The sequence below is a fragment of the Salmo salar genome, chromosome 13 (genome assembly GCF_965601325.2).
Source record: "Salmo salar chromosome 13, fSalSal1, whole genome shotgun sequence".
Classification (NCBI taxonomy): domain Eukaryota; kingdom Metazoa; phylum Chordata; class Actinopteri; order Salmoniformes; family Salmonidae; genus Salmo; species Salmo salar.
The window spans coordinates 63291356-63305088 of record NC_138303.1 but is presented as its reverse complement, the minus strand read 5'-3'; the positions used below and the strand labels follow the sequence as shown (position 1 = coordinate 63305088).

At 45.4% G+C, this 13733-nt stretch overlaps 1 protein-coding gene across 1 annotated transcript in view; it reads left to right on the top strand.

Annotated features, from left to right (window-relative positions):
• The window catches only part of LOC106567544 (dapper homolog 3), a 29199-nt gene extending 17119 nt beyond the window's left edge, over window positions 1-12080 (top strand). The window contains exons 3-4 of the mRNA XM_014136969.3: window positions 5334-5462; window positions 9472-12080. Coding sequence (XP_013992444.1) covers window positions 5334-5462; window positions 9472-11189 — 1847 coding nt within the window. The 3' untranslated portion in view covers window positions 11190-12080. The remainder of the gene's footprint in view (window positions 1-5333; window positions 5463-9471) is intronic.
• Window positions 12081-13733: the final 1653 nt, after the last annotated feature.

The following is a 13733-nucleotide window of genomic DNA, read 5'->3' as shown; positions in this document are numbered from 1 at the left end:
CACCAAAAGTAGTGCTGTAACACATAGCCTACATTGTAATATGGTAAATGTATATTGAGGAACCAAAGAAATAAGGTGTTTGCCGTACTCCTAACTACCGGTACCCAAAACTACACAACTAATCACAACAGCAATACCATTGCCTTTAACAAATCTTAGCTCAGTCACCAGTTTAAGTTGAGAGTGGGGATATCCATGGCATTTTCCAATTATGTCCCTATTTTACAAGTCAAAAAAAATGAGAACCTTTCATAATGTTGCCAAACAAAGACTCAACAAACTTACCTGAGACTCCCTGTCTCTGCCAGTCTGTCCCTGCATATCTGTCCCCAACTCTGCTGTCTGTGTGCCATCTGTTGCCTGCTCTGCCTAATGACATCATTGTGAAACATATCCATTAGAATTTCATTTCTTTCTTATGAACATTTTATGAACTAGTCTTTGAGATATTAGGCTACTAGGGTTCTTACTATGCGTTTTGGTGTATTGAAAAATACTCGGATGTCCGTCTTTTATTTTTCTGCCATTTTTCTACCTGGCTGGCTGGCTGGCTACACACACAGTGTGTAGGTTATTTACAGTAGGAGATGGGCTTCTATCATCTTCAATCATTCTATTTGGGCTTCGATCTAAAAGGTAGCTAGCAAATGTGAAACGGATTAAAATGACAAGAGTTGACAGCTGTACGAGTTCACCATTTACACAACATATGCTGCAACCTTTTGTAATTTTAATAGTTTGTTTCATATTGGCTGGCTTCCAACAATAGCTGAATTTGCAAAGCTAGCGAGCACCATTTCAGTTTCAGTGGTGTTTGCTTTAATCTTTGATACCCGGGTTAAATAAAGGTGAAATAAAATAAATAAATAAAAGTTCACTTGCGACAATTTAGCTTTTGCAACGAGACCATTAAATATATTTAAGACAATGGTAGAAGAGAGTGTAGTTCTGTTCAGTTTGGATTTCAGTTTATCGCTAACCTTATCACAGGGACTTTGAAGCACTAACTTACATCATCTGCATGCTGATTCCATTTTTGACCACGCCACATAAATGGAATAGGTACTAGCTAGCTTAATAGTTAATATTTGAGCGCTAGCTCTGCATATTCAGCTAGTGTGTGTGCGCGATTGACTGGATTAACCTCACGTCAGTTACGTGCATTGAGTGCCTTTCAGACAGTAGATACGACCTCTCTGTTACCTAGCAAGCTAAGGAACTGGCAGTGGATCAAACCATTGTGAGGCAAAGGGTGGGGGGGTTGCAATCTTTTGAAACTTAAAAACGCGCTATTAAGTGTCTATAATCAGCACAATTGCTTTCATTGCGTATTATTAATATTATTTAAATTACATAGTTATGTTTCAGTGATATATTGGGGGGACAAATCATATTTTTCCCAGGATGGGGGGGTCGTGTCCCCCCCGTCCCCCCCGGGATTTCCGCCCCTGTGTCATTCATATTCCATTCACCCAGCTCAATGTAACATTGATTGGTTTTAGCTACTACATGAAACTAAAATTTTCCCTTTAGCCATCCTGAGGTTACTACATACCTAGCCTATGAATGACATTTTGCAACTTAGGTGCACAGGTCGCGAGAAATTTGAGTAATCAAGGTGACAGACAGCGAGTGACACATTCAATACCGCCTTGCACACTCTTGCCTGCATCTAGCTGATCTAGGGTGTGATAATTAGTCAAAAGTTGCAAACTAGAGTTTCTATTGGACAAATTCAGGTATGTGTATCCCCGTTTCGTTCTGTTTGCTTCCGTTTAAGAACGTTTTTCAACAGAATTGGCGGTATGAATACACCCATGATCAAACGCAAACACAATTCACTTTAACAGTGGCCACATACAAACATCATGATCACTTTGATCATTGTGGCTATAATCCTTCTCGCATTTATGCGCTCTCCTCCTCTCACCTTTTCCCTTTTCCCTGGCTTGGACTTCAGTGCACAACACATCAGCTGTCTGTAACCAGGTGAAAAAACTTTCCAAGCCAAACCTTCGTATTATAACCGCTAACTGCTACACACACCCTCAAAGCTCATCACTAAGCTAAGGAACCTGGGACTAAACACCTCCCTCTGCAACTGTATCCTGGACTTCCTGACGGGCCGCCCCCAGGTGGTGAGGGTAAGTAGCAACACATCTGCCACGCTGATCCTCAACACTGGAGCTCCCCAGGGGTGCGTGCTCAGTCCCCTCCTGAACTCCCTGTTCACCCACGACTGCATGGCCAGGCACGACTCCAACACCATCATTAAGTTTGCAGACGACACAACAGTGGTAGGCCTGATCACCGACAATGACGAGATAGCCGACAGGGAGGACGTCAGAGACCTGGCTGGGCGGTGCCAGAATAACAACCTATCCCTCAACGTAACCAAGACTAAGGAGATGATTGTGGACTACAGGAAAAGGAGCACCGAACACATCCCCATTCTCATCGACGGGGCTGTAGTGGAGCAGGTTGAGAGCTTCAAATTCCTCGGTGTCCACATCAACAACAAACTAGAATGGTCCAAACACACCAAGACAGTCGTGAAGAGGGCACGACAAAGCCTATTCCCCCTAAGGAAACTAAAAAGATTTGGCATGGGTCCTGAGAGCCTCAAAAGGTTCTACAGCTGCAACATCGAGAGCATCCTGACTGGTTGCATCACTGCCTGGTACGGCAATTGCTCAGCCTCCGACCGCAAGGCACTTCAGAGGGTAGTGCGTACGGCCCAGTACATCACTCGGGCAAAGCTGCCTGCCATCTAGGACCTCTACACCAGGCGGTGTCAGAGGAAGGCCCTAAAAATTGTCAAAGACCCCAGCCACCCCAGTCATAGACTGTTCTCTCTACTACCGGATGGCAAACGGTACCGGAGTGCTAAGTCTAGGACAAAAAGGCTTCTCAACAGTTTTTACCCCAAGCCATAAGACTCGTGAACAGGTAACCAAATGGTTACCCGGACTATTTGCATTGTGTGCCCCCCTCCCCCCAACCCCTAATTTACACTGCTGCTACTCTCTGTTTATCTTATATGCATAGTCACTTTAACTATACATTCATGTACATACTACCTCAATTGGCCCGACCAACCAGTGCTCCCGCACATTGGCTAACCGGGCTATCTGCATTGTGCCCCACCACCCGACAACCCCTCTTTTTATGCTACTGCTACTCTCTGTTCATCATATATGCATAGTCACATTTACCATACCTACATGTACATACTACCTCAATAAGCCTGACTAACCGCTGTCTGTATATAGCCTTGCTACTCTTATTTTCAAATTACTTTCTACTGTTGTTTTATTTCTTTACTTACCTACACACACACACACCTTTTTTTCGCACTATTGGTTAGAGCCTGTAAGTAAGCATTTCACTGTTGTATTCGGCGCACGTGACAAATAACCTTTGATTTGATCATTATGACCATTATTAGCTAAAGTCATAGTCAATATAGCTACTAGTAGTAAACCCGCTACAATCATGCAGTACAGTGTACAGTCAGTAAGCAGTGTTAGCAGTTACATGGGTGAGCCCCAGGTGGCAATAAATTAATAAAACCAAAAGCTTACCTTGACTTGGAAGAGTTCCATTGTTGGATAGCCATAGCCTGCTAGCTAGCATCCCTCTCTGTTTGAGATGGGTGTTTGAGTAGGCTAAACTAGCTAGCTGTATTCGCTAGCTAAGTGAAAGTGAAAAAACCTACAACAAAATATAGCTCTCTCTCTCTCCCTCTCTCTTTTGAAGAAATTAATTTGTTCAAAACTGTTCAACTATTGTCTTTCTCTCTCTTTGAGTCATCTATTCACCACATTTTATGCACTGCAGTGCTAACTAACTGTAGCTTAAGCATTCAGTACTAGATTCATTTTCTGATCCTTTGATTGGGTGGACACCATAATCAGTTCATGCTGCAAGAGCTCTGATAGGTTGGAGGACGTCCTCCGGAAGTTGTCATAATTACTGTGTAAGTCTATGGAAGGGCGTGAGAACTATGAGCCTCCTAGGTTTTGTATTGAAGTCAAAGTACCCAGAGGAGGACGGAAACTAGCTGTCCTCCAGCTACACCATGGTGCTACCCTACAGAATGCTGCTGAGGCTACTGTAGACCTTCATTACAAAACAATGTGTTTTAATCTATTATTTGGTGATGTGAGTGTATTTAGTATAGAGGATAACTTTTTTAATATTTCACTATTTTTATTTTTATGAAATTCACTGAGGACGATGGTTCTCCCCTTCCTCCTCTGAGAAGCCTCCACTGATATTGAGTGACTGTCTAGGGCTGCGTTGCTTGTGTTCTTTGTCAATCAAAGCAGGAAACAGTTCCAAAGCCCACATTAAGTTGATAAATGCATTCAGTTTTCCGAGGGAGCATTTTTGCTGAGAGTTTAAAATGACTTGGCTTGAAGAGCTGTGAGCCGTCCAACGAAAATGTACTTTCAGCTCCCCGAAGATGCCAGGAGTATAAAATCCACGGCTAATATTGGGTCAATTACCTCAAAGTATGCACAGCCGACTGGCGATTTGGAGATTGAGGATGGCACATTGAAAAACGCTTTGAGAAGCCTTGAGAGTTTCAAAAAGGAAACATTGAGAGGCATCAAATGCCTTGAGGAATGAGTAAATGACTAACATGCCGTTCACTTTCAACATGGAAAAACATTGGGATACAAGGCCACAGCATATCTGCTAACAGTCCTGTCTTCATAACTGAATGTTCTTCAGCTATAGTCACATAAAAATAAATGCTGTGTAAGTCTTTTGAGTGGGGTTACTCTTTTGATCTAGACCTGACTACCAGCTGAACTCTCTTTTGTCGTTATTTTCGGGACCCACATTTTAATCTTGAGAAAGACAATACTAAACAAAAAAGGAAAAGCTCACTAAAAAGATTACAATTCAATCTAGAGAGACCAATATAATAGGGACCCACTCGCCTACAGCTGACAAAGTTACAAAAGTGGTAGATACAAGTGAAAATGGCAGGTTCTTTCTTTTCAAATCAGTTAGTGTTCCAGTTCATAAGAAAAGTAAACAATACACTGTATGCATACCCAATAACTGTAGAAACAACCATCCACAGGAACTACAGACTGTTGCACTTGCATACCAGTACTCCCAAATCGTCATTTGGCTGAGACGTGAGTGGTGTTGGTCCTGTGTGGCTCAGTTGGTAGGAGCATGGAGGTAGCAAAGTTAAGGTTGTGTTGGTTAATTTCCCGCAGGGATCTCATACACATTCGGAAAATGTATGCGTTCACTGTACTGTAAGTCACTTCAGATAAATACATCTGTTAAATGGTATATGTGTTTTGCAGGATTCTATGAGCTGAGTGAGCGCCTGTCTCCTATGGGTCTGTCTGATTCCTCTGGGTTTGGAGAGCTCTCCCCCAGCACTGCCCGAGCCATCCGCATGGTCTACGCCAACGACAGGCCCAAATCAGCCGGTAAGTGACTACACACACGCGCGCGCACACACACACACACACACACACACCACACACACACACACACACACACACCAGTGGACGCTGCTGAGGGGAGGACGGCTCATAATAATGGCTGGAATGGAGCAAATGGAATAGATCAAACACATGTTTGATGTAGTTGGTACTATTCCGCGTCAGCCATTACCACAAGCCCGTCCTCCCCAATTAAGGTGGCACCAACCTCCTGTGACAAACACACCATGCAAATGCAGTACAATCAATATAGCCTATAGGCATACCTAAGCAAAGAATTTAATGGATTTTATTAGTGTTTTTTATTCAGTTTCAATAACGTCACAGTTGCTCAGCAAATGCATTTACCCAGATATAGAGCAATATCCATTTATATTCTTGGGCATCTGTTTGATTAGGTCAGACCGCATAGTTACTAAATGTATATTAGTCCACATAGACAGTGCAAGAGGGCAACAATGATGCCAACATTGATGCCAACAATGATGCCAAGCTGGCACTAAGTCCCCCACAGAGCAGCGGCCAGCAGAAGCACATTAGAGCCAGACGCCATCAGACTCAATCAGCGCTCCCAAATAGCCCAGACTATAACGAGTTCTAGACGCACGGCAAAACAAACACAAACCCATTTCTTTGGGTTGCATTAAAGCGAAGGACCTATATAAATGGATTCTCTTCTACTTGAGTTCCCCTCTGTAATTGGCTTCTAGCTATTAGATTAGGAAGATATGCTCTTAAAGGTACAAATGTTTATGTTGTATAGTATTGCATTGTACTTTTATTTTCTGGATAATGCACTCCAAAATCAAAGTTTGGCAGATGTTTTGTCAAGAAACCAGGCATGGGATGTGGACATATCTGTATCTGGGCATGAGACCACTTTTGAGGTCTGAACAAACTTTGGTTTTGGAGTGTAATGTCCATTTAAAATCAGTGTCTGCATCCCACATGGCGTCCTATTTCCAATATAGTACATTAAATAGGGAATAGGGTACTATTTGGGACACAGTGTTTTGTATGAGGGACTTGTAAAAAAAAAAAAAAAAGGGACATCTTGTGCCCAGTGACATAGATAAATGAGGGGACTGGTTGTGCTGGTGGAGGGGTGAAAGGAGAGTCTGGTTGTTCTGGCTTTGATGTGTAATTGCATCAGTGGACTGTCCTGTCGTGATTATGTAGAGGCCTTGATTATAGTCATGGGATTTAGACATGGCTGCCGTGTGCATACTCAGTCGGAATGAGAAAACAGAAAGAGAAAAAGACCCACTGTACCATGTTAGAGACACACGCGCACACACACACACACATAAATCAGGATACAGGAGACAGTGTTATGTTAAAGTGCAGGTTAGATGGTCTGGCCTTGGCTGTGGTTAGCTGACGTTACTTCAAGGAATGCTTCCCAGTGGGATACAGGCAGACTAGCTTAGGGAAGACAGAGGTTGTGTCCCAAAATGGCACGCTATACCCTTTATAGTGCACTACTTATTGGGCACAGACATACTTTAGTTTGACATAGAGTTGAGTAGAGGCCCGGTGGCCTACCTCAGCTGTTTATTCTATCTGTGTGTAAGGATGATTCAACAGAACACTGTGTCTGCGCTGCTACGGGCTCTGGTGAAAAGTAGTGCACTCATTAAGTGATAATGCCCTAGAAGCCGTGGTTTGGAGGATATATTGGCACGGGTGTTGTTAGGCCAGGGATGAAGTCGAGGGCATTTTATACAACGGTATACCAACATATTAAAATAATGATTGACATATTTTCATTAAAAACTTGATTTTGATTAATTTATTCAAACTATTTTCTTACGTTCATGAGACATAGTCACCAACACAATTTAGGGTTGCTACCCAAGGCGGCTGGTCATTTTGGTTCGATTGGCATTGCTGCCAGCCAAGCCGTCTGGTTGTTCATTCTATTGGCATCGTTGCCAGCCAAGCCAAGCCGACTGTTCATTAGTCCTATGCGTTCTATGCCAAGCTAGCCTAGGCCCTAACTATCTAAGCTAAATGGCTATACCAGATTAAAAAAAGAGAATTTTTTTTAATCAATGAAACAAAACCGTCACTTTGTTATCCCCGCAGCTGAGCTAGCTAGCTAGTTATTGTATGTCACTATGACAACCAGACCAACTTGTTGTTTGTCTTGTCCGTACACTTCCTATGATGAGGTGGAGATCGCAAATCAAAATGTAAACAATGTTGCAAAGGTCAGAGGGGCAGTCAGCAAGGTTTCTGCACATTTCCGCTGTTGAAAAACAAATGTTAGGCTTAAAGAAAGGGGAAATAATGTTCAGATGCTTTTTTTTACAGTGGATGAGCTCATCCAGTTGCCTGGATGGGCTCATAGGACAGTAGATTGCGCAGTGAGATGGAAGAGTCAATCGGCATTTCATCATAGCCGGTGGTAGTTGTGAAATAGACACCGTCTGGAATGCGGTTTTAACCAATCAGCATCCAGGATAAGACCCACCCATTGTATAAATAGGGAATACATGCGGTAAAGAGGTCAATCAAACACAACAATGGAAATGCCTTGGAAATGTGTGGGGGAAAAATCCCAAATCTCCTCGTTGTCCCCCACACCAAAATGAACCACCATTAAGGCGATTGTTTATATGTGTATTTCACCAATCAACTGCATTACAGTTAAAAACGACTTTGACTACCAACACTAATTTCTGTATGCTAGCTATGCTACCAGCTTATTCGAACAGGAGTTAACATAGCAGTCACTTCTTCTAGACCTGAAAAGGTTATTCTAAATGTTAGGCAGCGAAAACAGCCAAATATTATATCCAAATCGGACTTTAGTTACCACATTGTGGACCTGCTACGATACATCAAACATGACTGATTTGAGTGATATCCAGATTTGTTGAATGTGCGCCAATCCGGTGTCCTTCTTCTATACCCCACGGTCTGCTTTCCATCGACCTCTTTACCGCATCTATGGGGTGCCTTTTAGAACACAGCCTGTGTTCTGTCTGTAACCGTTGGCCACAATAAGCAGTGTCCGGTGTTTCTGCAGCTGTGTGTATTGTACTCACAGCTAGGGCTACGTCCATGGTCCCTGGTGTATGTTTGCTCATTCACATTAGTGGGTTTGTTTACCTACTTCCCACGACCTACCCCGTTTAAAACAAAAAGTGTTCCAAAAAGGTTATTCAGCAGTCCCCATAGGAGAACTGTTGTATAGCACACTGTATTACTTATACAACTAATATAAGGACAGGACATGAGACGGGAGTAGAAATTAACGTGGGCATTGTTTAATGCGTTTCACAGGAAGAACATTCCAAGCATTTCAACGTAGGTAAGCAAGGGACAAAAAGGGACAAAACTAGAATATCAATACACAACAAGAACCCTTTTGGACCGTTTGGTGACGAGTATGGGGACACTCGTAGAACCCTTTTAGGTTCTAGGTAGCACCTTTATTCCCTGAAGAGTGTATACATTTAATTTAATTAAATACATTTTATTAATCCCACATGGGGAAATTGGATGTCACCAGCAAGATACAGCAACAACATACACATGCATACATTGGATACACATAGACAGAGCACTGATGGCTGGTGAAACAAGCACAACCCATGATGTCCTTAGAGTCACTGTATTAGTCCCGTTGCTTAGCCAGCACCCGTGTTCTGCAAATAGTGACAAATTTGGTCAAATTCATCTGGGATAAGGGTTAAGTCTCAGTTGTGGTTAGAAACATTTGTTTACCTGCAGGGTTACAATAACATTTTAGAGGGTTTAGGTGGGTCAGGTGAAAACCACAGACAAAGCAGATCTCTCGTTCCTTTCCATAGCCAACAACCATTGATTTGTGCGTTTTTGACAGTGATTACAAAATCACGCTTTAGACGCAGCCTTAGCCTGTGTCTGTGGGGTTCTCTCTATTGCTGTGTCACAATCCCAAAATCTGGGGTTTTCCTTTATTTTTGTGTCTGATTATAACCGTGTTACTGGTTCTGTTTTCCAGGGGAATTCTTTGTGGCCAAACGGGACAGACAGCCAGAATCCGGGTCCCGCCCCACAGTCCCCCGCTCGTTCTCAGCCCCCTACCCCTCCCTGGAGGGCATCGCCGAAGGGGCTAGCGAAGGGGAGGGGGAAGACGAGGCCTGGCCCTGGGACACCAGCGAGGGGCCAGGCGGAGAGCTGGAGCTGGGGGGAGATACAGTGGAGGGGGAGCCCACGGAGGAGGACTACCGCCAGGCCCAGCGTGTGGAAACCTACATCCTGGGTTTGATCCAGCGCCGTGCCCTGCCCCTCCGGCCCTGCAAGCCCCGCACCAGCCTAAGTCTGCATGAGGCCCGCACCGCCATCACCGTGGCCCGCCAAAGCAGCGTTTGCCGCAAGGAACCCAATCCTCCGCCAGCCACTGACTCCATCCCTGACCATCACCCCCAATCCAATCACCACCATGCCACTGCTGCGGTTTCCCCCAGCAGTTACGAGCGTCCCCCTCCATCCTGGGCATACCGCAGCCTGGACCAGGAGCCTTATGCAGTCATGGCCCTACTCCCTGTGGACCCCCCTCACCACCACCACCAGCACCTCCACCCCCACCCTCACTACCCCCAATCCAGGCAGCCCCCCCTGGCCAACACTTGCTCTGCCTCCCTGGACTACCCCTGCAGTGAAGCTCCATCCCAGGACCCTACCAGCAGCGAGCCCGACTCATCCCAGCACTTCCACAATGGCTACCCGGCCCTGCCCCCATCGCGCTCGCCTCCCCCACCCGATGAGCAGTTGGTCAACGCCCAGTATATCCCTGCCCAACCCTTCCGGGCCACCACCGCCAGGGCCTCTGCACACTCCCACAAGGCGCCCAAACCCAGCCGGGGCAACTATTATCCAGAGAGAGGCTCCCAACAGCAGCCGGCCCCACAGCAACTGCAGCAGGCCAAGTCTAGAGCCGCTGCCAAGAAGTGTCGCTTCAGCGAAGAGAGGGAGAGGGAAAGGGAGAAGGAGAGAGAGAAAGAAAGGGACAGGGAGAGGGACAGGGAGCGAGAGATGGAGCGGCCGGGAAGCTCCAAGAAGCCAGGAAGACGGGCCTGCAGGTCCCAGTCAGAGAACAGCCTCAATGGGCAGAGGGGGGTCCCTGAACGCAAGTACAACACGGTGGAGAGAGACGGGGGAGGGTCAGGGAGCAGCCGCGGGAGCCAGTCCAAGGGGAAGAGGCCCCAGCCGGGCAGCGCCGGCTACCGCCGCTGGCGCTCCACCCTGGATCTCAGCCAGGACGAAGCCGAGCAGCCTCCACAGCCAACCCCAATGCCCCCAGCCGACCATGGCTCCAGGCGCATCCGTAAACCCCGGCCCCCGCCTTACACCTATGTCAACCCCCTGCCCCATCATCATCCCCACCACCCCCATCTGGAGTACCTGGACCGGGATCGTGCGTACCTGTGTCGGCCCGAGGAGGGCTACACGCACCCAGGGCAGGGTGAGTCTGAGTCGAGTCTGAGTGAAGCCGACACGCCAGCTTCCAGCTCGCTGTCCAGCGATTCAGACGAGAGCGGGGGTCTGGTGTGGCCCCAGCAGCTGCCCCCTCAGCTCTCCTCCCCCCCGTTGCCCTCTGCCCCAGCTGGGGCCCCCCTGCAGCCCAAAGCCTTCATCAAGATCAAGGCCTCGCATGCGCTCAAAAAGAAGATCCTGCGCTTCCGCACGGGCTCCCTCAAAATCATGACCACCGTTTAGAGCGCTACCCTGCACCAGAGTGGAGATTCAGCAGTGGGGATTAAGACACTTTAGTGACTCTCGCTATACATGGTTTCCTTTGAGGAGTAGCACTGTCATTTTTGGAAAGCAGCGGATATATAAGACAGCAAACATAACTCAGTGCACTGCCTAACTGTACATCCATACATAGATTCTTTAGCTTTCAGTGCAGCCTTCACAGGCCTCAGATCTGCCAACAACTCTCCCGAACACAGAGCTGAGCCTGAGCTCTAAACTCTGATCTCTGATCAGTGCAGCTTTCTGCTGTTGCCTGAGCCCAGCCAATTGAGGTCTGAGATCATATGATTTGTGGCTTGAGTTGGTGCTACTGGTCATTTGAATGTCTGAAGTGGACTCAAAACTGGGATCCAGAGATTAAGCACCCCCATCCCCCCCTTCTAAAACGACCTTGCACCCTTTCCAAAAAAGGCCTTACCCCCCATATTCTACCCGTTTCCCTCCCGACTAACAGAGAGTACTGTGAGCATGATATGAGCCCTGTGATGTGACCTGTGACTCAGCATCAACGTGCCTGTAGCCTAGGTTGCATTCCAGGCTGACTACATGGCAGACATTGCATTGCATCAACCAATGGATACATGCCATATCATCAACTGCATAACGCAGTCAGGCATCAGATTGCTAAATCATAACATATGGTTAGCTGATATGTTACACACCTACAGTATCCAGGTGTTGTGAGATCCGGCACATGTCTGCAATGTAGCCTGGAAAGCGGCCCTCCTCTACACATGCTCACCTGTGTGGTGTGGGGGACACACTCCTGTATTTATGAATGTAGTCTGTAAATAAAATGAGCTGGGACCATGGAACCTTTAGGGACCACAGCGGTCTTGTCTCTCGACCATCCGCAGTCAATGTGTATTTTATTACATTTACATTTTACCAACTGGGCAAAAACTGGTTGAATCAACGTTGTTTCCATGTCATTTCAACCCCAAAAATCTATGTGGTGACGTTGAATCAACGTGGAAAACTGATTGGAACTTAAGGGCATTTCATGTTGGTTTTCACTGAACTTTTAACCTAAATCCAATGACATGGTGAAATGTTTTGTTGAATTCACGTTAGTTGAAAACTCTACGAAATGTTCATCAAAACTAGACGTTGAACTGACGTCAGTGTCCAGTTGGTAGTCATTTAGCAGACACTCTTATCCAGAGCGATTTCCAATTAGTGCATTCATCTTAAGATACCTAGTGGGGTGGGAGGCGCCATGGGATTTATTTAAAGAGCAACTTTTATTCTACTGTAAAAATGTAGTAAAAGTGTCAATTGGATAATTTTATACCTGAGTATGTCACAACGTAAATGAAGGTTGGGTTTATTTCAGTCTTGCCCACATGCTGGCAGCACACAAGGAATCATCAATTTGGAGTGAAGCTGTATGCAACCAGATTGCAATGCCCGTGGTAAATGTGGTTTGACTTTGGATATCCGTATGGGGCTAGTTAGGGAGCATTAGTAAATTATGTAATGTATATGGGACAATATGTAAAAATTCCAATAGCTCCAAATTTCAATGACTTAAAAATGTCAAACCTACTATAAATTGTAGAAATGTATATACAAATATTGAAAGCATTTAATGAGAAAACGAGTAGGTGTGCAACATGAACATATTGTCTCATTTATATTGTGTAATTTATTGACAGTCCCTAACTAGCCGCGGAGATAGGCTATCCGAAGTCAAACCAATTTTGCTATGGTCGCACACCAGCCGGCTGAAGCTAATTGCTGAAATAATTTGGTTAACTCTTCCCACCTGCAAACACACACATGGGTCATCCACATCAAATCACACCCCAATACCAACTCTTGTTTGAGTTCAGTCATTGCCACTAGCATTTCTTGATTAACCAAATCTAAAATGAGGCCAAATCAGGAACTGCAGTCACCCTTTAAGATACTCTAAAGAGGCACGGTTTTGAATGTTTGCGGAAGATGGGCAGAGACTCCACTGTTCTGACATTAAGGGGAAGCTTGTTCCACAATGATGATGACCAATGTTGAATGTTACTGTCTGTGGGGTTATTCATATTTTTGTGCCAGCACAGAGAAGAGATTTTATTAGGCGAAGAGAGAGAGAGTGAAAGAGAGACAATGTGGGTATGTATGCCTCTCTAGATTGTTAAAGCTGTGGTGCATAATTAGTGTTATTTGTGTTCCATCCTGATTTGCCCCAAGGTCTACAGCACAAAAGACATGGGCTGTGCCTGAAAATGTTACTAGCCATCAAAACCTTGCTTACTCTCCTTGTTTACTCAACTGCTCACCTCCCTCTCAAAGCTAATTGGAGGATGTCCAAGGGAGGGACCTTAGATACTCTGCTCCAATGCGCTTTGAGAGGGAGGAGATGCATGGTGTAAATGAGGACGTATGGACTTTTTCTAAAAAGGCTTTCTTTAATTTCATATTTCCTCGCCTCCTTCTCAAAATGTATTGGAGGTAAAGATTTGAGGTAAGGAACCTTGGACCTTCTCTTCCAATTGCACTTTGAAA